The 26,487-nt window shown below is 41.0% G+C and overlaps 1 protein-coding gene across 1 annotated transcript in view; it reads right to left on the minus strand.

Annotated features, from left to right (window-relative positions):
- COL25A1 (collagen type XXV alpha 1 chain) overlaps positions 1-26,487 on the minus strand; it is a 586,562-nt gene that overhangs the window by 558,624 nt on the left and 1,451 nt on the right. The window contains exon 2 of the mRNA XM_077476703.1: positions 8,385-8,454. Within this exon, the coding sequence (XP_077332829.1) occupies positions 8,385-8,454 (70 nt within the window). The remainder of the gene's footprint in view (positions 1-8,384; positions 8,455-26,487) is intronic.

Below are 26,487 nucleotides of genomic sequence, written 5' to 3' on the forward strand. Positions count from 1 at the left end.
AAAAGAGAAGCATGGCCAAAGCATTTTTTGCCATACTTCCCTTCTGGGTCACCGGAGCGGACTTATTTCTCCCCTCCTGTGACACAGATTTAGCCCTCAGCAGGGTAAAGCTAGCTGTTGGCTGACTTTACAGAGCCGGTCTAGGCTCTGGAAGGATTCTACCTTTAAGGTCGGGATCCATCCAGATGCCTGACTGGCAGCTGGCTCAGCCTCTCAGAGAGCCGACGAGAGCCTGAGCCAGCCACTCCCACCCACATTACAGCCCGGCGCTCCAGTGAGCACTGGAGGGGCAGAACAGAGAGCGGTGATTGGCGGTCACTGCTCTCTGCTTAGTTAAGACTGAGAACTGAGCCATTAGCATTCATATGTTGCTTAGTTCTCTGTTTAAAACCAGTGGGGGACAACTGCAGCATCGGACCAATGCTGCAGTCATATAGGTGATAATGTGTGTAGTTAATCTTAAATAAAAAAAAAATTTTATTTTTAGTGCTCATTTTTCCCCCCATACTTTTTCTTAAACAAGGGACAGGAAGGAGTGAGCAGACTGACAGATCTGCTCCTCAATCTTCTGCTTCTCCATTCACTATCCAGTCACAGGTTGGTGGGGGGTGTCAAAATCTGTAAGTGTAAAGCCAGCCATAGACAGTTCGAAGCTTGACCGATTCAGCAGGTACCAGTCGAGATTTGAACCATGTATGGGTAACCTGAATGTACCCAAGTTGATCAATCAATCAACATGGGTGCAACCAGCCTGCCCGATTGTATATGCGATTATTGCAAGGGGCAGTTAGAGCTGCTAGCAATAATCGCTGTCTTCTCCTGTGGTTGCAGGAAAGAAATTCACTCCGTCTATGGCCAGCTTTACTTAACTGCAGAAGTGAAAACTCAGGACTTGCCAGGCGGGGCTGTGCTATATGGCAGAACTGTGAAAATCTCAGGACTGGATGGAAAGAAATATAAATAAAATATAAATAAATATACAACATAAATAAGTATAAATATGTATAAATATAAATACTTTGGCAGGTAAAACAATGTCTCATGTATTTATTGTACCTGTGTTCTTAGCTGTTTTTTCTAGACTTCAGCTTTAAAGAAAACCCTTTTACTAAAAATAGTAAAGCAGACATAACAATGTAAATCAGACACACTTGATTGCCTGCACATACCTGTCTTATTTCTGAAGGCTTAAAATAAAATTCTTCTGAGTATGGGGGGGGGGGGGGGGTGATCTTCTCCTCTTCACCCCACAATGCACTACATGGTACAAGAGTAGCCAACTGCTGATGAAGGATCAAAGAGATCCAAACTTTTTTCCCACAGCAAGAGATAATAACAAATATACATAGGAAATAAGATTGATTACATTCATTTATTTTCTTTGAGATGTATAATTAAAAAAAAAAAAAATGAATGACTACATTTCCCCTTTAAATACTCATTAAAGATGTATTTAATGGGCATCAACAGAAAATGCCAAAGTTTGGTGCCAGCCGATCTGGCTACCTGCCTCCTGGGGTTTGTCTATCCCTGGGCTAGTATATTTTTTCAGGGCCAGAAAAGACATCTGTATAATTTTACCCTTTCTCAGACACTACGCAGACTACCATACATATTTATAATAGCGTCACCTTAAACAGAATGCAAACAGAAGCACTTCCTTTTAGCGTTAGATTTAGCAAGAAAAGGGGAAGCTTCTGGTGTTAGCAGAAAGATAGTTCTGACATTTCTGCTACTCCACACATTTCAGCTTCCTGAGACTGCTACCTCAACCGTGCCTTGTACAAATGGCAGTGTGATTGCAGATCAGCCTGGCTCAGCGCTTGCAGGCATACGTATCCTTCTTCTGCACAGCTCCATTAAGTGATGTAATGTTAAGCTCTAGTGGCAGTGAAGCAGAAAAGCAGAGGTACGTCTTACCAATAGATCATTCATACTCACAGGCCCCTGTGAATATACAAAACTATAACCAGCATCTTAATATAACCTAAAATACATTGTGCAAAGGAAAGAAGCAAATATATAGTAGTGTTCAACCCAGCAAGGAGGGCATCTGTCATCTATAAGGCTGGATTCACACCTATGCATTTTTAGTTCTTTTTGCATTTTGCGGATTCCTATGGAACATGTTCTGTAGCGCAAATCGGCAAAATGCAGAAAGCATTAAAATGCATAGGTGTGAATCCAGCCCTAAGGCCAATTCAAACTTATGCATTTTTATTGCTTTTTGCATTTTGCAGATTTTCACTACAGAACGTGTTCCATAGGAAACCATATTAAATGGACTGCACTGGAAATCTGCAAAATGCAAAAAAGCACTAAAAATGCATAAGTGTGAATCCAGCCTTAGGCTTGATTCACACGAATGCGTTTTTTGATGCATTTTGCATTTTGCAGAAATGCAGGGAAATTTTTTAACATGGGTTCCTATGGAACATGTTCACATCAATGCATTTTTGTGCCTCTGCGTTTTTGGCCTCAGCCTATCCACCATGGTTTCCTATGGAACACGTTCTGTAGTGCAAATCTGCAAAATGCGAAAAGCACTAAAACTGCATAAGTGTGAATCCAGCCTAATAGAGGTCAATGGACCCGCATCCATTACTGCGTTTTTACCACGTTTTTTGTCGCAATTTGCATTTTGCAGGGGTTTTTTTCATAATTTTTTTCATCTTTTTACACTGTATACAGCTGGTTGCTAAGCAACCACACTGTAAAAAAAACACGCAAAAAACACGTAAAAACGCGGCAAGCACCGTAAAAAGCACTGCAGAAACGCTCTAAAGCAGCATGCATAGATGTGAATTGAGCCTAATACACATTTTTGATCCATTGAAGTCTACAGAACCAAAAACCAGAAAAAAGTCCCTGGCCCTTTCCATAAAATGCACAGATGTGAACATAACCCATAGAAAACCATGTTAAATGGACTGTAGTTTGTTCTGCAAAACTGAAAATGCACTAAAAAATGCATAGGTGTGAACCAAGCTTTATATTTATGTTGTAGCATTAATCTGGACTCAGAGAAAGTTAATTAAAATATGCTTGTATATGCCTAAGTACTCTTTTAGGCTTGATTCACCCTTACGCATTTTTAGTGCTTTTTGCATTTTGCAGATTTGCTCTACAGAACGTGTTCCATAGGAAACCATGGTGGATAGGCTGTAGTGCAAATCTGCAAAATGCAAAAAGTACAAAAAATGCATAGGTGTGAATCAAGCCGTAGGCCTGATTCACACCTATGCAGTTTTAGTGCTTTTTGTATTTTGCAGATTTTCACTACAGGACGTGTTCCATAGGAAACATTGGGTGTTATTTATGAAAGGCAAATCCACTTTGCACTGCAAGTGCACTTTGAAGTGCAGTCATTCTAAATCTAAGGGGTAGATCTGAAATGAGGGGAAGCTCTGCTGATTTTATCATCCAATCATGTGCAAGCTAAAATGCTGTTTATTTTCCTTGCATGCCCCCCAACGATCTACAGCGACTTTAGTTCCAAGTGCACTTGCAGTGCAAAGTGGATTTTTCTTTAGTAAGGCTGTATTCATACCAATGCAATCTTAGTGCTTTTTGCATTTTGCAGATTTGCATTGCAGTCCATTTAACATGGTTTCCTATGGAACACGTTCTGTAGTGCAAATCTGCAAAAAGCACTAAAAATGCATAGGTGTGAACCAGGCCTAACTTGCAGTTTGTTGTAAAACTGTCAAGTGTTTTTTATATAAATATGGCCAAAAAAACTGATGATTTTAGACTTTTGATCGATCAGCAATCAGCAAACCAAAAATAATTTCTGCATTGCTTTGATGTCATCTTGAGTCACATACAGTAGATCCACTTTTGTATCACACGTGATCATGTACCATTGATCACAAGATGACTAAAGATGGTCCTAGACCAGAAGCTCACCCATCGGTATGTACAAGGATGACAAAGCGCTGTCTGCATTTTTTTTTTTAATAGCAAGCAACCAAACTCACTATGATGTTTATCAGCATATACAGGTTAATTATGATTAAAGTAATTAAATCTGCACGAATATCATTTTTTTTTAACCTTAATTATTTCCCAGTGATCTCGGTGCCTGGATCAACTGTACCATAAGCAAAGTCAGCCAGGTATTGTTAAAGTAAACTGTTACTCAGTGAAACGTCTAGGCTGCCATTGATGGCATTCCATTGTTTAGCTGTCTCTGGCTTCATTACTTCAAATCACTGACCCAACACAAGGATGCAGCAAGCAAAGTCTGAGTGCAGACAGAATTCTCACGATACATACTACTAGGCAAGAGTAAGTGATGCTGACAAAGCCCTTGGACCAGCACACATGGCAAGCAATTTTTGTTACAGGTACTAATAAAGCACCGTCAATTTACACAGTGCTTTATAGATATATATATACACACATACACACTTTATTTTAGATTTTATATATATATATATATATATATATATATATATATATATATATATATATATATATATATATATATATATATATATACACACACACACACACACATACATATACACACACAAACACACACACATACATACATCTACTAATTAATGGTTCTACTTTTTTCTTAGCAGTGTTCTTCTACCTCTTTAAATGTCCTCAGTGAGCTCTTGAATCTCTCCTTTTCTTCTTTTTCACTTCATTGCTCTAGTCTATACTCCATATGCAATACTCCATACCCAATAGTTCATAGTCCTTAGTACATCTTGCAAGCAAGACAGGATGGCTACGTTCCTACATACAGTGGAACCATGGAGAACTAACATAGTCATCCTCTAGGAGGAAGTCATATCACAGCAGCAAAAAAAAAAGAAGGAATTAATGGACACTAGTAATGGTAACACTGGGAGAAATATGCAAGTTGCTATTTCTGAACTCCATCTCAAAATGCTAGATGACTGTCTTTCTCTAGCCTCAATGCTCTGAATTTCAGGAAAGTCACAGTAAATTTCGAACTTTAAATGTGCATACCTGTTGCAAGGCAGTGCCCAACGGCTGCCATACAGGGCTCAAATTTTGTCTGATTCATGCCAAATTCATGCTTAAATTCAAATCATGAATCCCTGGTGGCACCACCCAACAAAGGTTGATTGTTCATTCAAATTTTGTTGAATGTGCTGAATACAGATTTGTTGGCTGAACTGTGACTGCATAAGGTGCCCGTCTGTCAGATACCATAGCTGCCATTCAAGATCGGTCCATCAGCACTGATTGGTGTGGATGAGGAAACCTGCTGGATTTCTTTTAATCAGCCCACAGGCTTAAAAGCAATCACAGCTTGTATGGCCAGCACTGAAGCCACTGGTTCAACTAGTCATAGGTGTGTTTAGCCTTTTTGCATTAGGGGGTGCACTCCAAAGCTCAAGCACACGCGTGTGTGTGTGTGTGTGTGTGTGTGTGTGTGTGTGTGTGTGTGTGTGTGTGTGTATATATATATATATATATATATATATATATATATATATATATATATATATATATATATATATATATATATATATATATATATATATAGACACACAGTACAGTATCACACAGACAATAAAACAGATTCCTCATTCCCTTCCCCTGCAGCCTCAGCTGCACTGGACCGCAAATGAATGAGAAGTGCTCTGTGCTGAGCGGCTTCTGGTTCATTTACTAACTGAAGCATAGTAAACACTGTTTACTATACTTTACTTATGAATGGACACTGGGGCGATTGGTACCAATCGCTCACTGTATTCATTCAGAAAAGGAAGGGGTCGGTAAATTACATATTTACCAGCCACTTCCCCGCTCTCCATCCTAAAACATCTCCCATAGCAGTCGACGGGAGAGAAAAGGAGGTAAGCTGACAGCGATGCAGGTGGGGGGGAGGGGGAGGCAGCAGGGTGATTAGGGTGTGTCCGGGCACACCAGGCAAACACAAGAATTTGCCTGATGTGCCCGGGAACACCAAGCACACACAAAAATTTGCCTGATGTGTCCGGGCACACCAGACAAACACAAGAATTTTCAGCACTGCACAGGATGATTATGGTGTGCCCAGGCATGCCAGGCACACACCTATGCACCTAGTATTTTCAGAAGGTATTTTAAAGCTGGTCATAGATGGATAATTTTTTCAAACATTAGATGGACTTCTGTCGAATGGGAAAGGTCATATAAGGATTGAAAATTTGTCTGGCCCTTGCTGAACCGGCTGAATTTCAATCTAGCTACGGACAGCTTTACCCTACGTATAGGCTTTCCTTTAACAAGGCTAGCTAAGCACCTACAGTACATACGCTACTATAAAGTAGAATTATAAACAGTGTTAATTTTAGTCTTAGGACTAAAATGGCATTTTAGTTTTAGTAAATTTTAGTCTTCTGTAATTGTTTTAGTTTTGGTCGTATTTAGTTGACTATATCTCCAGTACATTTTAGTCGTCCAAAATGTCCTACATTTTAGTCGACTAAAATCTCCAGTACATTTCAGTAATTGCAATTTAGTTGTAGTCATAGGGGGTTATTTACGAAAGGCAAATTCACTTTGCACTGCAAGTTCACTTGGAAGTGCAGTCGCTCTAAATCTAAGGGGTAGATCTGAAATGAATGGAAGCTCTGCTGATTTTATCATCCAATCACGTGCAAGCTCAAATGCTGTTTTTTATTTTCCTTGCATGTCCTCCTCGGATCTACAGCGACTTTACTGCACTGTCAGTTCAAAGTGGATTTTCCTTTAGTAAATAACCCCCATAGTCTTTTGACTAAAATGGCATTTTAGTTTTAGTCTCATTTTAATCTTTTGACTAAAATGGCATTTTAGTTTTATGCCTCGTACACAAGATCGGACTTTCCGGCGGACCAGAGTCCGTCGGACAATTCGACCGTGCATTGGCTTTTTCTTCCCAAAAGTCCGGAGGACCTAAAAATAAGACTGGCTTCAAATTTGTCCGCCGGACTCTGCTTTTAGGTCAATCCGTTCTTCTATGTACTAGTCCGATGGACTAAAACTGATGCTAGGGCAACTATTGGCTACTGGCTATGAACTTCCATATTCTATGTCATTGCGTTCGAATCCGTCTGACTTTTTGAGTGATCGTGTGTGGCCAAGTCCGTTCGTTTGAAAGTCCCGCGGACCTCAGCTGCAAAGTCCGTTGGATTGTCCGCCGGACCAAGTCCGTCGAAAAAAGTCCGGTCGTGTGTAAGTGGCATTAGTCTCATTTTAGTCTTTTGACTAAAATGGCTTTTAGTTTTAGTTGTATTTTTGTCATCTCAGTTGTTTTAGTTTTAGTCATATTTTAGTCAACTAAAATATTTTAGTCATTTTAAAAGATGTTTTAGTCGTTTTAGTTGACTAAATTAACACTGATTGTAAAGCACAATATAACAGTACTTATACGCATATAAAAATACCAGAAATCATATCAGTGAGCTTAGACACAGCAGCCTGAAGTTTCGCTAATCCATCCCCGGCTAATAGAATGTATTACATTTCCAAGTTAGGCAGCATGGGACAGTTCTGCCAGGAGTATTGTACACCGAGAGCCAACTGTCACAGGCTGCTTCATTCCTTGAGGCTGTTATGCAGGCTGCGTTCGTCACAAGTCAGCCCCGCTGCCACATGCACACAGGGGAAAAAAGAGACCCCCAGCCTGAATACCAAGCCCTAAACATAGCCTTTCATCTTCCACACCAAGCCTGAACTGTCATTCATCAACCCTTTCCACACAATGCTGCTGCTGTGTAAGCCTGTGGGTTGCCTCTGTCAAAGGTGATCTTGACTATACTGTTGCAGTTGTAAATTCAGTCCTAGAGATTCCGCCTATACTTTATCACCTGGGTCAGCAAATTGGAGTCGAACAAGAACAACTTTCGCTCAAGGCTGAAAAAAATTAATCATACATAAATTAAAACACAACAGACAAAAGCGGTGGGGATAGATGCGAGAGGTTATGGTTTCATCGGAGTTCATTAGAGTTGCCGCATTCAGCGTTTCACAAATCCCTGAACACACAAATTGATAATTGATATCAGCTCATCCAAGCATAGAGTACAATTGGATCTGATAATGCAAACATTGCCAGTAATAATAATTCAACACTCCGTTGCTTAGTTTCATTGCCAGTAAAACAAGAATATGTGTTTTTTCTCTATTCATTGTCAATATCTATGAGGAACGAGCAGTGAGGTGCTCATGCGTTTTTCTCCTTCGTCAATAATATTAAAGAACGTTTTTATACAGCTAAGAATTCTGAAGAAAAAACAAACCAAACACAAGAACATTAGGGGTGACCTTTCCAGACCTCTGTTACTGGACTAACAGGGAGCTCTGTGCCTTTCTTTGATTACCAAGGCCACCAAGGGGCACAAAGATGTCAATCATCACACCACATTTACCTGCTGGGCAGTTGCAATCTGCCGGCGCTTCTCTTGAGATTCGTATTTTTGCCATGTGTTCATATGACCTCTGTAGACAAAAAAAGAAAGAAAAAAAAAGGATTTAGAGTCACTGATAAATACACAATGTAATAAAAATAAATAAAAAATTGCTGGTTATACAATTTTAACTAAAAAATGCACATAAGAGAGGTAATAGAGGGTGACCTCCATTTAAAGCGTATTAAACCCCAAAAACAATCATTTTATATATTGCAGCTTATCAATCCCTATGCTGCGTACACACGACCGGACATTCCGGCAGACTAGGTCTGACGGTCTTCCCGACGGACTTTCGGCAGAGTTCCGACAGACCTTCCGAACGAACAGACTTGGCCACACACGAACGGACTAAGTCCATTCGAAAGTCTGTTTGTTTTGAACGTGATGATGTAAGACGGGACTAAAAAAGGAAGTTCAATAGCCAGTAGCCAATAGCTTCCCTTGCATCCTATTTGGTCCGTCGGACCAGCATACAGACGAACGGTTTTCCCAATAGGTATTGAGTTCGTCGGACAGATTTGAAACATGTTCTATTTCTAGGTCCGTCTGATTTTGTATGTGAAAAACTATCGGATTAGCCCACACACGATCGGATTGTCCGACGGAATGATTCCGTCAGAACTAGTCTGCCGGAAAGTCCGGTCGTGTGTACAAGGCATTAGATGTGGTGGTTGCATAAATTCATACCTCCCAACATTTTGAGATTGGAATGAGGGACACCTACTAGCAAACGTATGTGGGCATAGGCATAGGACACGTCCCCCTGCCACACCCAATAATATAAAAAAAAAAGGTTAATTAAATCCACAAGGGCTTTTTTTTATCACTACTATTCCTTTATATTGGCTTTTAAAATTTAGAAATGCAGCAATTTAGAAATTGGTGAAAGGTTTAGCACTGGGAAACACTTTTTGAAAAATAAAAAGTGCATTTTATACATACAGTGCCTTGCGAAAGTATTCGCCCCCTTGAACTTTTCAACCTTTTGCCACATTTCAGGCTTCAAACATAAAGATATAAAATTTTAAATTTTTGTGAAGAATCACCAACAAGTGGGACACAATTGTGAAGTGGAATGAAATCTATTGGATTTTTGAAACTTTTTTAACTAATAAAAAATGAAAAGTGGGGCGTGCAAAATTATTCGGCCCCCTTGCATTAATACTTTGTAGAGCCACCTTTTGCTGCGATTACAGCTGCAAGTCATTTGGGGTATGTCTCTATCAGTTTTGCACATCGAGAGACTGAAATTCTTGCCCATTCTTCTTTGCAAAACAGCTCGAGCTCAGTGAGGTTGGATGGAGAGCGTTTGTGAACAGCAGTTTTCAGCTCTTTCCACAGATTCTCGATTGGATTCAGGTCTGGACTTTGACTTGGCCATTCTAACACCTGGATACGTTTATTTGTGAACCATTCCTTTGTAGATTTTGCTGTATGTTTGGGATCATTGTCTTGTTGGAAGATAAATCTCCGTCCCAGTTTCAGGTCTTTTGCAGACTCCAACAGGTTTTCATCCAGAATGGTCCTGTATTTGGCTGCATCCATCTTCCCCTCAATTTTAACCATCTTCCCTGTCCCTGCTGAAGAAAAGCAGGCCCAAACCATGATGCTGCCACCACCATGTTTGACAGTGGGGTTGGTGTGTTGAGGGTGATGAGCTGTGTTGCTTTTACGCCAAACATATCGTTTTGCATTGTGGTTTCATCTGACCAGAGCACCTTCTTCCACATGTTTGGTGTGTCTCCCAGGTGGCTTTTGGCAAACTTTAGACGAGACTTTTTATGGATATCTTTGAGAAATGGCTTTCTTCTTGCCACTCTTCCATAAAGGCCAGATTTGTGCAGTGTACGACTGATTGTTGTCCTATGGACAGACTCTCCCACCTCAGCTGTAGTTCTCTGCAGTTCATCCAGAGTGATCATGGGCCTCTTGGCTGCATCTCTGATCAGTCTTCTCCTTGTCTGAGCTGAAAGTTTAGAGGGACGGCCAAGCCTTGGTAGATTTGCAGTGGTCTGATACTCCTTCCATTTCAAAATGATCGCTTGCACAGTGCTCCTTGGGATGTTTAAAGCTTGGGAAATCTTTTTGTATCCAAATCCGGCTTTAAACTTCTCTACAACAGTATTACGGACCTGCCTGGTGTGTTCCTTGGTCTTCATGATGCTCTCTGCGCTTTCAACAGAACCCTGAGACTATCACAGAGCAGGTGCATTTATACAGAGACTTGATTACACACAGGTGGATTCTATTTATCACCATCAGTCATTTAGGACAACATTGGATCATTCAGAGATCCTCGCTGAACTTCTGGAGTGAGTTTGCTGCACTGAAAGTAAAGGGGCCGAATAATTTTGCACGCACCACTTTTCAGCTTTTTATTTGCTAAAAAAGTTTAAAATATCCAATAGATTTCGTTCCATTTCACAATTGTGTCCCACTTGTTGGTGATTCTTCACAAAAAATTACAATTTTATATCTTTATGTTTGAAGCCTGAAATGTGGCAAAAGGTTTAAAAGTTCAAGGGGGCCGAATACTTTCGCAAGGCACTGTAACTATATAGATCAGACTAAAATGAGGGACAAATGAGGAGGAAAGAGGGACAGAGGGACACTGCTCCAAATCAGGGACAGTCCCTCGAAATCAGGGACATTTAGGAGCTATGGAAATTTCCTTTTTTCCTTTATTTTTGCCTGGTGATCAATCCGGTCAGTCTCTTATTTTTGCCCTTCCTTTAACAGATCAAGCTGTCCAGCAAAAGTGGTAGTTAGATGGTTGATATAACCCCTTACCACTAACAGGGGTGCTTTCAGTTGTCAGATTTTATTCATTGAGACCACTTTCACACCAGGGTGTTTTGCAGGCGCTAGAGCGTTAGAAATAGCGCCTGCAATCCGCCCTAAAAAAGCTGCACCATGGTTTGTAGTGTGAAAGTCCGAGGGCTTTCACACTACAGCGGTGCGCTGGCAGGACGTCAGGGAAAAGTCCTGCCAGCAGCTTCTTTGGAGCGGTGAAGGAGCGGTGTGTTTACCGCTCCTCCACCGCTGCTCCCCATTGAAATCAATGGGGCAGCACTGTAATGCAGGCAGCAAAACGCCGCTATTGCGGCGTATTGCCGGCAGTTTTAACCCTTTCTTGGCAGCTAGCGGGGGGTAAAAGCGCCCCGCTAGCGTCCGAAATGTGCCGCAAATCCGGCGGTAAAACGCCGCTAAAAATAGCGGCGTTTTACCGCCCACGCTATGGGCGGTGTGGTGTGAAAGGGGTCTTATGTAAAACATTTATCCCAAAAGGGTAAAAAAAAGAACTATATCTGTAGCTGCTTGAAAAGTGTTAGCTGGAGTTCAGCTTCAATCTGTTATTTAAGTCTAAAGGTCCATGCACACGATCAGAAAATCGGACGAAAAATACCGCTTTCGAATCGATCTTTCGATAATCTGATCATTAGTACACAGATTTCGAGAGCCGAACAGGACAGGTCATGCAAAATTATCCAATGGGACAAGAACAGAAATTTTTCTCGTACAATATTAGATCATCTGATTTTCATTTAATCAGTATAGTTTTTGTCCAAAAATACAATACAAATACAATACAACACATTACATCACTTCCAAAAAAATGTTTTCTGTCATACAGGAACTTTCATAACTTTAGTAACCTCTTCATTTTCGATATGGGGACCAACATGCAAAATAAAATAAATTAAAAAAACAGACAATCGTTCGTCTGATAATCTCATTGTGTGTACCAGGCTTAACACTAACCACCAAATTGACAATGCTGCTGTCCAAAGGTGTCTCCACTGTTTCTCTAGCAGAGACCCTAAGACAGGATGTGTGTAAGGGCCGGTTCACACAGGGGGCGACACGAGGCGACACGACTTGCCGTGCCGCGACCTGACAAGTCGCCCCCGTTCTGTACAATGGAACCGTTCTAAGAGGAGCGACTCGAGTCGCTCCGACTCAGAAAAAAGGTTCCTGTACTACTTTTGGGCGACCTCGGGGCGACTTGCATTGACTTCTATACAGAAGTCATTTGCAAGTCGCTGCTGAGGTCGCGGCAGGTGAAAAGAAAGGGGAAAAAAGCCTAAAAAATGAAACCAAATGCAGACACCATATCTAATGATTGGTGAGCGCAGTATATATTACATAATTGTTTTTGGGTTAAACACCACTTTAAGTTTAGTCTCATTGTAGTCATTTATTTTATGCACCCCAGAGTTGGCGCTCTCTGAAATTAAAACAACACCTTAATAACGAAAAGTGGCTTCCATGTGTACTTTAATAAAACTTTGTACAGTTTTAAAGCAGCCCGAAATACGGTAGTAGTGAAAAATCACTGAGTATGGCAGCTTTTATTTAAAGAGGAAGTAAAGCCTCTGAAAAAAAAAAAAATACACCCTGCAACTCAAAGGCATAATGAGCTAGTATGCATAGCATACTAGCTCATTATGAATTACTTATCTGAGATCAAGGCCCCGTGCGTCGGCCCTTGTTCACCTCCTCCGACGCCACCATCTATCCCGGAGTGACTTCCGGGTATCGTGGCTCTGGCACTGTGACTGGCCAGAGCAGCGATGACGTCACTTCCGCGCATGCGTTATTAGCGCTAGAAACGGCACGCTCAGTGCGCCTGCACCCGATGTCATTGACATCGATGCCGCTATTTCTGCAAATATTTCCTAAACCTTTTAGGTTTGGGGGATATTTCTTGCACCTACAGATAAGCCTTAATCTACGCTTACCTGTAGGTTAAAGTGGTTGTAATGGGTTTACAACCACTTTAAATCTAAAGATACTTTTGCATAGAATCATCTATTAGTTGTACACAACGTAGAAGCTGCATGGAGTGCGACCTCTAAACACTCTTCTGAATTTGGCATTATAAGCCAGTTCAGCCAAAACTGTTTTGGATGAAATGGAAAGTTAGAATTATTATTGCTGTCTTTGTGCCCAACATGGACATATCTCCTTGTTTATTGCCCTAGTGATGGCCTCTAATGCGGACAACAAGCAGGTTTCACTTACTGTCAGTGTCCTTCTGTGCCGGTGACCCAGCATGGAAAATCAGTCACAGAGCGCAATAAACACCAGACAGAAGGACTTCCACTTCCCCACTCTATTCAAAATCAAATTACGACAGATATATTTTGTTTGCAGAACATGTTTACTACTGTTTAAACCATAACTTCACTCTTTCAATCAACAATAACTATTTTTAATCCTCATGCATTAGTAAATAGATAGGTAAGTGGACTGATTAGGGGGTGGACTGATTAGGTCTGCATGAGAATTTTGTAGGAAAACCAGATCGGACCCATCTATTGCCCTCTAAGGAGCATCGGATGTCAATGGACATGTGTCCGTTGACACCTACCCATAACTGAACCGCTAAAAACAAGTTCCCCATCCATCTGGCGGATCGGATGACACTCAGATGGAAACAGACAGGTGGTCCTTTTCCATCCGACCGTCCATACAGGAAAGTGGGCTGTGTCCGCTCTGCATAAGCAGAGTGGACATGAACCTGTCATCCATATGCTCACCAGGGATCAGCGGACAGATTCCCCGCTGGGCAGGCGGATCAGCTGGCGGAGTCCACCCAACTGAAAGGGGCCTTGTTTTAAAGAAGAAGTTCAGCCAAAAACGATCTAACTCTAAATATACTGGCATTTTAAGACTGATCTATCTAGCATTGTAAAGCAAAAATTGCTATATATATCTTTTCTGCAACCACTCCAGTCCAGTCCAACATTTAGCTGACAGCGGCAGCTTCTCTGTGTAGGTGTGTGTAGAAGAGGCAGTCGAGAAAGAAAGCCCTAAAGCAAGTCTATGGGTGACTTCACTTCCCAGACATTTCCCAGCCATCTCCTGAATACAGCATCTGCCGATGAAGACCAGACTGGCTAGGCTTCAAAAAAGGTATGTATATTGATTTCTGCTTTACAGGGTTAGATAGATTAGTCTTAGAATGTGCTTGCCAGAAGATTTGGAGTTTATTTTTGGCTAAACTTCCACTTAAAATTATTATTTTTTCTTACTTAGTTACTCCTTGGTGTCCAGGCCGAGGCAAATGATGTCATACATCCCAGGAGTCTTTGGGGGGGGGGGGGTTCACAGCTGAATACACCCTCCTGCCTGCATGCCTGAGCTAAGGGCAGATAGATTCCAGGAAGTAATTGCCATATGAATCATCTGCCCTTACTCAGATGGGTGTTTTTTTCAAAGTGATTTCTCAACATAATGGATATATGAAAGGATGGGTTAGTTTGCTTTAAATATTAAAAATGGATTGAATAGCGATTTTGGTTTGTGGTGCTAAGATACAGTGGTTCAACTTTAAGAAAGGCCAGCACTGGCCTCATGTTTACATGCAACCTGTAAATATGTAGCTAAGTCTGACTGCTAGGCTGGTGGCAGAGAGAGAATGTGTTGCTCCTCTGAGTTTATTTTCCACATATGTAGTCTGATTTATACAGTTGTTAAGGTAAATTTTCCAAAATCAGCCCCTCAAAGATTAGTGACCAATGGTAAACATATTATACATCTGCGAACTAACGAAAAAGTAAAAAAATACAATGCTAAACCTTCATCTTGTTTTCTTTTTATTGAGAAATCTGCCTGTCTGTGGACAACCTAAGACAAACAATCCATAGAAAGTTCCATGAGAGGTGCACCTTAAGTCATTTTAGAACTGGAAGTTGCAGAATCGCCATTGCTGTAGGAACTGCATTCACATCAGTCCCATGTCTTTAGGGTGTGGGAGGAAACCAAAATACCTAGAGGAAACCCAAGCAAGCTGTTGGGATTCAAACTGAGAACCCCTGTGCTGCAGGCCAGAAGTGCTGACCACTAAGCCAATGTGTTGCCATTCATAAAAAATTCCATGAAAGGAACATCTTCTGCCAATGGCTGGGAGCGCTGATCAGAGTATTCTGTCAGAACACAATAGCTCAGTGGGGGAGATTGCTGTATTAACGTTAGATTGTTAGTACGGCGGCTTCGACCTGAGCTGGCAGTTTATTTTTGTTTAACCGTTGGGTTGAAAAAAAAAAAAAAAAAAAAGATAGTGTGTACTAGACTAAATGATGAGGGACCATTCCTCACTAACACCATTAATGGGGCACAATTCCTCCTATTAAGACCAATGACGGGACACTATTCCTCCCACTGACACCATTAATGGGGCACTATTCCTCCTACTAAGACCAATAACGGGGCACTATTCCTCCCACTGACACCATTAATGGGGCACTATTCCTCCTACTAAGACCAATGACGGGGGGCACTATTCCTCCCACTGATACCATTAATGGGGCACTATTCCTCCTGCTAAGACCAATGATGGGGCACTATTCCTCCTAATGACACCGTCGATGGGGTACTATTCCTCCCATTGGTACCAACCATGGGGCACTATTCCTCCCACTGACACCGTCTATGGGGAACTATTCCTCCCATTGGTACCAACCTTCCTCCTATTAAAACCAATAACGGGGCAATGTTTACTCCCACGCTGGGACATTTTCCACTCACAGAGGCCACAGTCCGGACCCCCTAAAGACTGAAAAATAGTAAACTGGTCCTTTGTTTAAAAAGCTTGGAGACTACACTATAGCATAACAGGTGATATTTTTATTACCACACCTTCTCTATTTTTTTTCAATTCAGTGGAAGTTTAATATCACAGATTTGCTGACTCTTTCACATCCATCCTGTTATTGTTATTGCACAGGTTAACTCTCCTTAAAATACCACTCAATTTATATCAGTAATAACTAGAGGTGTCTACTGAGATTAGAAAAATCCGTCACAGGCAATCTGATGTACCCACCAGGAGGTCTCTACATACATTTATTAATCACTATACTAAAAAAAAAAAAGCAGCAGCGTAGATAACAATATAGAAAAATGAACTGTTAGCTCAGTACAAGTCGATAGCTTGTCAAGTTCAACCTGATCCAGACACACATTCTCTTCCAGGTCAGACAGCAGATCATTTCACACTTAATATTTTGTAAGATAGGGGTTACATGATCACTTAGATTTAACAAGCAAATAAACCCAGAGTGAGATAGTAAAGGCAGTAATTCTAGCACTTCTGGGTCATCAACACATTCAGGTTATATCATGCAGTACTGATAGCCTTTCTGCTGCTCTTCTTGGTGGTGAGAGCAGTGAGTGTCGCTTATAAGCAGCAAAGTGTCACATAAAAATGCATATAGCACAGCATGCTACACACTGACAGCTGCCTCTAGCTCATGGATGACATGGGGATTTATCAGTTACCACTATCTTTCCCATTATGAATGGGGACATTTAGAATGAAGGTAGAACCTTGTTCTATTCTATCCTTTTAGAAGGCATAGTCCATCTTGTGCAAAAGATTTAATAATTGCATTTTTGCATTGAACTCTGCATAGCATTGCCACCTGGATCAGTGCATTGTGGGTGCCACGTACAGTCTCGTGTATTTTTAAATGCCTATAGCTATGGGGCTGGAGGAAATAAACAATAAACTACAAGCGCAGTGATTTCACCACACTTGTGCCAGTGCAATCAATGAACCCTTCTGCTGCAGTGGCACATGAGACCTGTAGTCTTTTCATTCCCAGATCCAGGTAGAAGCATCCTTCATTTCAGGTAAGGGGGGCGGGGAGGGGTTTGGGGGATTGTGACCCTAAAAATGGGTGTAGAATAAAACATGCTCAAAAAGATGCACTAAAGCCAGCCATAGAAGGTTCGAATCTCAGCCGTTTCAACAAGAACCGTCCATGATTCGAACGCTGAATGTACCCAGTTTGATCGACTGATCTGCTTGGGTAAAACCAGCCTGCTGGATTTTACATGTGATTCTTGCTAGCGGTTGTCACAGCAGCTAGCAATAATCTCTGTGCTTCCTCCTGCCCTCCAAACCCTTGGAAGAACATAATGGGGGCTCCCCCATCAACACTGACTGTGGTTCAGTTTCAGGAAAGAAAATCACTCTGTCTATGGCCAGAAAATCACCCTTGTACTTTAAGCTGAACCAGGAACAGCTAACTACACATATGAAATACTGTATATGAAAGCTATCTTATCTGCTAAAAGGTTTCTATTTCTGTCCATCCAGTTCTGTGATTTTCATGGTTCTGTCACACAGTATAGCTCTAGAGGTAGTGGTGGAGGGGCGCTTGACATGGATTTTTACAGGTTATCAAAATGCAGACAAAAGCATTATTTTCTCCCTACTGGCTTGTTTTCGGCAACGCACCAAAAAGACGGTGACCCATCAGGAGAGGATGTTGGCCCCAATAGAGAAATCCAAGTATGGGACACCAAATGAAAAATCCTACAACTAACATGACAATGCTAACCACATACAACATTGTAGTCAGTTGTTCATCCTGAGTTAAAAATACCCAAACTTGGACAATTAATGCAAAATCTGGAGTAATTCCAGTGCAGCACTGAATTTGCGCTCACACTGAAGCAAACCATATCAGATTACAAGGAAACCATGTGCCAGACCACTTCTTCCACTCTGGCCCGGTTCGCTTAACCACATCATGGTATGGTTTGGACCACTTACAGTATCAATGAACCATACCAAGGGGATAAACCATGCCCAGCTAAAACACCCAGGGGTCTATTTATAAAAAGCTGTGTGCATGTCCCAAACATTCACAAAGCTGTCACCAACAATGCCCATATTTTGTCAAATATATTTATTTTCTTATGATTGTCAGCTCCTTCTAGTGGCCATAATGCTGTATTCTTTTGAAATTTCTCAATCAGAAAAATACTGCATTATACCCACCTGATGGAGCTGATGATCATAGGAAATAATTATATTAGGCAAATACAGCTAACGTATGTGATGGCTGTGTGAATGCTTGAGACATTTGTACAGCAAGGTTTTTATAAATAGACCCCTAGCATGAGTACACCCTTAAAGGCTGTTCAGCTGACTGGGATCATACCATAGTGCCACCCAATTGCAATAACAAACACTGCAGAATACTAGTTTCTTTTAGTGTTACTGACATGGGAATTTATAGATAGGCAACTCCTATCCTCATATTGATTAGTGGTGGTTCCAAATGAATAACTACTGCAGTAGGGAACAGACACAAAAGATACACTCCGCATCTTTCCAAATAAATATTCTGCTTCATTATGACACAATTGAAGGTTTTTATACACATGATTATGTAGGTATCACATTAATATTACAATTGTACTTTTATGGTAACAAGGGGCGTAACATAGGCAGACTAATTCTAATGAGGACTCAAAAGAATGCAAACATGTACTGAAAACATTAGTGTCGTGTGCACAGTGAGGCAGTGTGCAACACATATCAACTAGAATACCGTTCTATACAGAACTTACATATTTCCTTTACAGTTAGGCCCCTTTCACACTGGGGCGCTTTTTATGCGTTCCAGCGCTAAAAATAGTGCCTACAAAGTGCCCTGAAACAGCTGCTGCTGTGTCTCTAGTGTGAAAGCCCTCGGGCTTTCATACTGGAGCGGTGCTCTGCCAGGATGTTAAAAAAACTCCTGCAAGCAGCATCTTAGAAGCGCTGTATAAACCGCTCCTTTACCTCTCCTGCCCATTGAAATCAATGGGGCAGCACGGCTATACCGCTGGCAAAGCGCCGCTACAATTATGATTTGCAGGAGGTTTTAACCCTTTTTCTGAATACCGCTGCTAAAACAACGGTAAAGTGGCGTTAAAAATAGAGTCGTTTTACTGCCGACGCCGCTCTGGCGCCGCTCCTGCCCCAGTGTGAAAGGGGCCTTACAGAAATCTGTCTCAGCTATTTCTAAATCAACATTGTCATGTAGATAACATAGGCAAAAAAGGCAAGAGAGATCACAGATACCAGAACCTCACAATAGACCTGGGTCATTGAACAAAATACGAAGACAAGCAATAGAGTTAATTTATATATCATAATTGAGTTGTTTTTTTTGTTTTTTTTAGCTGATTACAGTGATCTTTATAAGATATTTATTCTGAATGTCTTCAATAAATACAATACAAACATCAACTATAGGTTTACGGTGAACATATTAGATGGCATTCCCATTCTCGTGCTCCTGGAGGAGTCCTAATCTTTATATAGTCACAGATTGCTTTGGGTCTTCAGCTCTTTGAACTGACTCCCATACTACTGCCTGGCTTGCTTTCAGGACAGACATATAGAAGAGTCAGTGATGTTATAATAATCTGTGGCTGGGGCAACGCACTCAATCCATTATCTGGCCAATTCAAAGAAAACAATAATGGATGTGATACTGTAGTATATAGTAACAACATACACTATTATAACAAACCATGTACTTGTACAAAAAAAAAAAAAAATGACCACATTAGGAGAGCTAACTGTCTGCAAACCTATTACATACTCCAAGGACCTTGTGTTCTTTCTGATGTATGAATTTAGCCAAACAGCAGCAGATGACCATTTAGAAAAGCTGGGTGAAAATATCAGATAAGACACTGCAGTTTACTGAACGTTTAACATATGAATTGACATAATAAGGAGTTGGTGTTCTGTTTTTATAAATCATTAGCAGACCTACCCTATGAATTTTCTACACGAGTTTTATGTGTGCATGCTTAATAATCTGTTTCACTTGTTTTTACAGCTGTTTTTATACTCAGCATATTGCACTTAGACATATCATTTGCACGGGGCAGCTATTTTATAGCAGTAGTATACTTCACACCTAATATATGTTAAACTAGCAATTATAAAATGATTTCATGTAAGAGCCCATTTTGAGAAATGCATATATGAATACTGGGATACATTCTACATGGGTATTCCACAGCAATGTAAAGCAGGACAGTGGGCTGGATTGTTGTGCCTAGCCCGTTTGCAATAGCAAATTAAGAATTTGACCGTAAGGGCTTGTTGTCTACTGGCTACAAACAGCGGTTTGGGGGCTTTTTTTTTTTTTTTAACTCTAAAATGTCCCTAAATCACCTCCTCTAAGGCCGCGTACACACGCGCGGACTGTTGGCCCAACTTTGTCCGTCCAACAGTTTGAGCGAACAGTCCGCTCAAACTTAGCATGGACGGACATGGCCACACACGACGAACGAACAGTTTGCTGAAACCGTGCGCGATGACGTGAACGGCACGTACGACGGGACGCAAAATACGACGTCCTATACACTGCATTATAACTTTCGGCTTGAAAATCCTTTCTGAGCATGCGCGGAACTTAGTTTGACGAACAAGCCTACACACGGGCGGACTGTTCGTTGAAACAAGGTTTCAGCGGACAGTTTTTCGGAATTTCCGTAAAACCTTGTCCGTCCAACTGTCCGCTGAAACTGTCCGCTGAAAGCCCACACACGAGCGGACTGTCCGTCCAAACACTGTTCAGCGGACAAGGTTGGGCCAACAGTCCGCGCGTGTGTACGCGGCCTAACCGCAATTGTCAGACACAATACCTATGGAACCACCAGCATTACGGTACATTTAAAAAAAAAGAAAAGTGCAGCATTTGGGAGCAGAAACCTTTCAACTTCCCAATTTAAGATTAGTCTAAAAAACTGCTCGCAAAGATTTGACATGCGTTTTTAAAGTGTTTGTAAGGGCCAGTTCACACCACATGCAGTCCAGTGTGTTTTTTCTACATCAAAAACACATGGAAAGTAGGTTATATGGTTTCAACGTTCACGCCAGCGCTTAGTTCCAGGGGCATTCCAATTACAGATTAAAAAAAGTAGAACATGCTGCATTTTTCCTGCACTAAACTGTACTGCAATGCAGTAAAACGCATCAAAAATGCACTAGAATGCATAAAAACACACACACTGGACCCTAGTCCAGTGTGGGGGGGGGGGGGGGGGGGAAGAAAAAAGCATCTGGAATACATCCAGAAATGCATCATAAACGCAACAAAAATGCACTGGAATGCATCAAAAATGGGACACATCTAGAATAGATCTGGAGTGCGTTTTTGTGTAGTGTGAATCAATCCTTAGTGCTTATTGTTGCAGTCTACTTAATGAAATCATCCACATTCCTGTTAGTTTTCTGAATATTAAGGGGGCACCCTGCCAAGCTTTATGGCTCCCTGGCATAGAGTCTCACTCCTCCTGTTACATTCTGTAAAATAATTGATAAAACACAGGAGCTTCCCTGCAATGGCCCTGACAGGTGGCCGGATCCGAGAGTGGAGGAGCAGAACAGAAGCCCTACCATCAAAAAATAGCTTAGCCCACATTTATCTACCTAATAAAGTTCTTAGGTTTAAAAATGTTATAATCTCACCAAACAATCTTTGTAAAATGAACTCTAGGCCTGGTTCATGCTGCACTCTGCACACATTCCTGTGCAATTCACATGCGATTCTGTGCGGTGCGATTTAAGCCATTTTGAATGGCTCAAATTGTACTGCATCTGCATGAAAGAGGTGCAGGCACCTTTTTTTTTTTATTTGCACTGGAACCAGATCGCATGGTTCCAAACACCTGGTTCAGGCGAACACACAGTTTTTATTTTGCAACCTACTTTTGGGGTATCATTAACTTTTAATTGACGCCCGCTGCAGATCGCATGAACACAATGGGGGTTATTTACTAAAGGAAAATCCACTTTGCACTGCACGTGCATTTGAAAGTGCACTGAAAGTGCACTTGGAAGTAAAGATCCGATGTCCGAGGGGGAAAGTAAAAAACAGCATTTTAGTTTGCACACGATTGGATGATAAAATCAGCAGAGCTTCCCCTCTTTTCAGATCTACCCCTTAGATTGAGAGTGACTGCACTTCCAAGTGCACTTTTAGTGCACTTTCAAGTGCACTTGCAGTGCAAAGTGGATTTGCCTTTCGTAAATAACCACCAATGTGCGATTGCTATGCAGTGCTGGAAACGCACACAAATTGTGGTGTTTCCCGCATCGCATTAGTGTGAACTAGGGCTTACATTTACCAAATCTATGAAATATAAGGTGATACCTAACCTACCCTATCAATTTGTATCCATTCAGGCAGGCCCTTTGCACCATATAGTTGTTGGTAGAGCTAAAAAAGATTGTAACGTACACCGGTTTTGCGGTGCCGCATCAATTCGAAAAAACAGTTCCTGCACTATTTTTGGCAATTTCAGGTGCGACCTGCATAGACATCTGTGCACGAAGCTGCACACGCGTCTACCAAGTCGCAACCGAAGGAGCACCGTTCCGCAGCTATGAAATTGTGTGATTTCAGATAAAGTCACACAATGGTAAAGCTGCAGTCAATGTGAACGAAGGCTTGAAGGAGTTTGTACAATCGGGATTTAACATATGTGGTGACCTTTCTATCTGGTTTGCCAGGACTGGTCTTTACATAGGGGTGAAACAAGCTGCAAGCTAAAGGCTCCAAAGGGCATTTGTACAAGTCTTACAGTGAAACACTACAAACTAAAAAAAGGTGAGAAAATGATAGGAAATTAGGTAAGTGGAGATAAGGTGAATAACCATTTTTTTTCGGATTCTACAAAATACAATAGGAAAGACTGGACCGAGCAGCTGCTACCATCTGCAGACCTACTAATACTTTTGTAGTCATACTTAATAACTTTATTTACTTTGGTCCTCACGCTGTTTACTTTACATAAGTGAAAAAATAAACGTGTCCCAAAACAAAAAGGCTTTATTTCATGTCTAACTCCTAAACAAATACTAATAGATTTATACAATAATAAATAATAAGGAACTCTGAATACAATCTCCTGGACACCAAGGGTGCTGCTAGATCTTGGCACCCAAGACTGGTGCGCCAGCTCTTTTACAGGTCTCCTTTGATACATGGAGTTGATACAAAGTTATGCATATTCCAGTTTTGAAACATTGTGTTATTTATCTTTTTTATTATTAATCTTTTATTATTTCTTTTGTTTTCATCTAAGAAAAAGTAGCACATTGAGTCTTTATTTTACCATGTAATCAAAATATAATTAAAAAGATAAAAGTCTGAAGCTAATCTAAGCCCCCGTTCACACTGGTGCGACTTGTCATGTGATTTGACAGTTCCAAATCGCATGACAAGTCGCACCCTGTTGCCGACAATGGAACCGCTCATATATTCACGACTCATGTCGCAGCCATTATGAAAGAGATTCATGCACTACTTTTTACCAATTTCATTGCGACTTGTATAGCCTTCCGTTAAAGTCTCAAGCCGCAATGAGATCAGCAGTGCAAATCACACTGATGTAGTGAGGTTGTGCGATTTCAAAGCCGCACCAGTGTGAACGGGAGATTAACCAAAAAGGAGAAATGAAAACTGGAGATGTACTGTACAAATGTTGGCTAATTCCTTAAGAACCAGCTGAAATTTGTTTAGTGGGCACCCTGTTTGGCTTCCTCATACCCATCACAGTTTGAGTATTTTGTCAACTAGCGGCACCGGCTGTCAAAATTAAATAGCAGCAGTAGCATTGTTAATCCGCACTGTATATATATATGTATATATATATATATATATATATATATATATATATATATATAAATCCCTTGATTCCCCCATCAACACAGTCCCGCTGCGCTATTGAGTTCTGCCAGCTGGAGGGCGCATGGAACCTTCCCAGCTGGCAGAACTCATTGGGGAGATTTACTAAAACTGACGCACACAAAATGTGGTGCAGCTTTACATAGTAACCAATCAGCTTTTAACTTCAGCTTGTTCAATTAAACGTTCACAATGAGGCTCCATTCACACCTAAGTGTAGCGCATTTTTCTTTTTTCTTTTAGCTTTTTTGTGATTTTTTTTCATTCATTTGAAAACACTCCAAAAGAAGCTCATGTACCAATTTTTGGCACAGAGCCAAGAGCATTTAACGCTGCGATTTTTGCTGACAAAATTGCACCACGTTTGGGTTGCCATTAAGAAATATCGCAAATGCGTTTGCGTGCGCGATTCTGTCCACATTTCCAGTACTCTCAGATGTGAACAGAGCATAAAACCTAGAAGCTGATTGGTTACTATGCACAGATGTGCCAGATTCTGTGTGTAGTAAATCTCCCCCAATGATTACTGCTATTGGCTATAGCCTCTGGCAGTAATCATGTGTAAGAAAAAAAAATCAAAAAAAAATCGAACAGACTGGTTGTACCCAAGTCGATTGATGGATCAACTTGGATACAATCAGCCTGCACATACATAGATTGAATTTCAGTAGGTCCCTACTGAACCAACCAAATTTCGATCCACATATGGCTGGCTTAACAGTTTCCTCGAACCATGATATACAATACAGCACTGATGCAGCTGCATGCCAAAAATTTTCCAACCATTCCTTCGATTTTTTTTAAATCAAGGGATGTCAGGCAGGAGTTGTCCAACAGGGCCACTCACTGAGTGAATTTCATCCAGTCTTAGACTTAGATTTCATCCAAACGAGTTATCTTTGAGTTTTACCAGCCCCCGAACATTTTAATACATGTTGAGGTACTGCATTCTATTAGGACCCTATAAATGCCCCTGTAGCACACGATATGTATATAGTGATAAGTAGTTAAAGCAGAAATAAACCCCAAACCAAAAATAATAACATAGTAATATAATGCATCATTCCAATTTTTACATTTTTTTCTTTTTGAGGCTTTTTTTCTTTAAGTTCACCTGGTGATCCTGCCAGTAACACATTTCCTTCTTAAGGTGTCGCCACTCTGGATGGAGGAGTAATGGAGACACCCCTAGACAGCAGCATTGTCAGTCTGAGGCGAGGGTTGTGATAATCTGGCCATACATTATACAATTTTCTTATTCAATTTCCTTTAGATTTACCTTCAAATATGTAGTGCCTGATTGCATACAAATTTAAGTGTTTGACTCCATATTATATAGCTTTGGTAAACCTGAGAAGGTACAATAAAATTGTATAATGTATGGCCAGCCTTAGGCTGCATTCACATCAGTGTTTTGAATCGCAGGCAAATTTGCCGCGAATCTGCCCGAGATTTGAAAGCACTGATGTGTGATTGGCAAATCGCAGGACTCGCATTTCAGATGCCTTTCATTTGAATGGCACCTCAAATCACGCCCAAAAATAGCTCCTGAACCTTTTTGGGTGACATGCTTCCCGCAATGCGTGTTGCCGCAATTGCAGCGCAATTTATCGTGCAACAATCGCGGCAGGCCCACGCCATGATTTGAGGTGTCATTCAAATGAATGGCATTTCAAATGTGAGTCCCACGATTTGCCATTCACACATCAGCGCTTTCAAATCGCAAGCAGATTTCCAGCCTAAGATGCACTAACAGATTTTAATGGATGTGACTCACAAATTGAAAAAAGACTGTTTTGGGATAAAGCTTTTACATAAATCAATACAAGCTGATCATTGTAAGCACCCTTTTAGTGTTTTTTTTTACACTAAAAGAAAAGCTTGAAAAAAAGTCTGGATAAAAAAAAATGCTGGTAATAGCTTTTTCTAGTAGTGTATTGTAATGCCGCGTACACACGATCGGATTTCTCGTCAGAAAAAGATATGATGGCTTTTCCGACGGGATTCCGCTCAAGTTTGCCTTGCATACACATGGTCATGCAAAAGTTCGCTGAACTTTCGAACATCGAGAACGCGGTGACGTAATCCGAGCATGCATCGAATTGTTTCTGAGCATGCGTAGGAATTTTGCACGTCGGAATTGCCACAGACTATCACATTTTCAGATAGGAACTTTTCCCGACCGAAAAATTGAAAGCATGCTCTCAATCTTTTTCTGGCTGGAATTCTGCCAGCAAAAGACCGATGGAGCGTACACATGGTTGCATTTTCCGACAAAAACTCTCATCGGTTTTTTGCAGGCCAAAATTCCGATTGTGTGTATGCGACATTAGAGTTGAAGTAGTAGTTTTAGGCTTGTTTAATGCCCTGTACACACGGTTCAGACATTCCGACTACAAAATCCATCTGATTTTTTTGATGGATGTTGGCCCAAACTTGTCTTCCATACACACGGTCGCACAAAGTTATCGGAAAATCCGATCGTTCTGAATGCGTTGACATAAAACACATACGACGGGACTATAAACGGGCCAGTAGCCAATAGCTTTCGTCTTGTAATTTAT

The sequence above is a fragment of the Lithobates pipiens genome, unplaced genomic scaffold (assembly GCF_037356315.1).
Source record: "Lithobates pipiens isolate NorthernLeopardFrog02 unplaced genomic scaffold, aLitPip1_a1.2 Scaffold_13, whole genome shotgun sequence".
Lineage (NCBI taxonomy): Eukaryota > Metazoa > Chordata > Amphibia > Anura > Ranidae > Lithobates > Lithobates pipiens.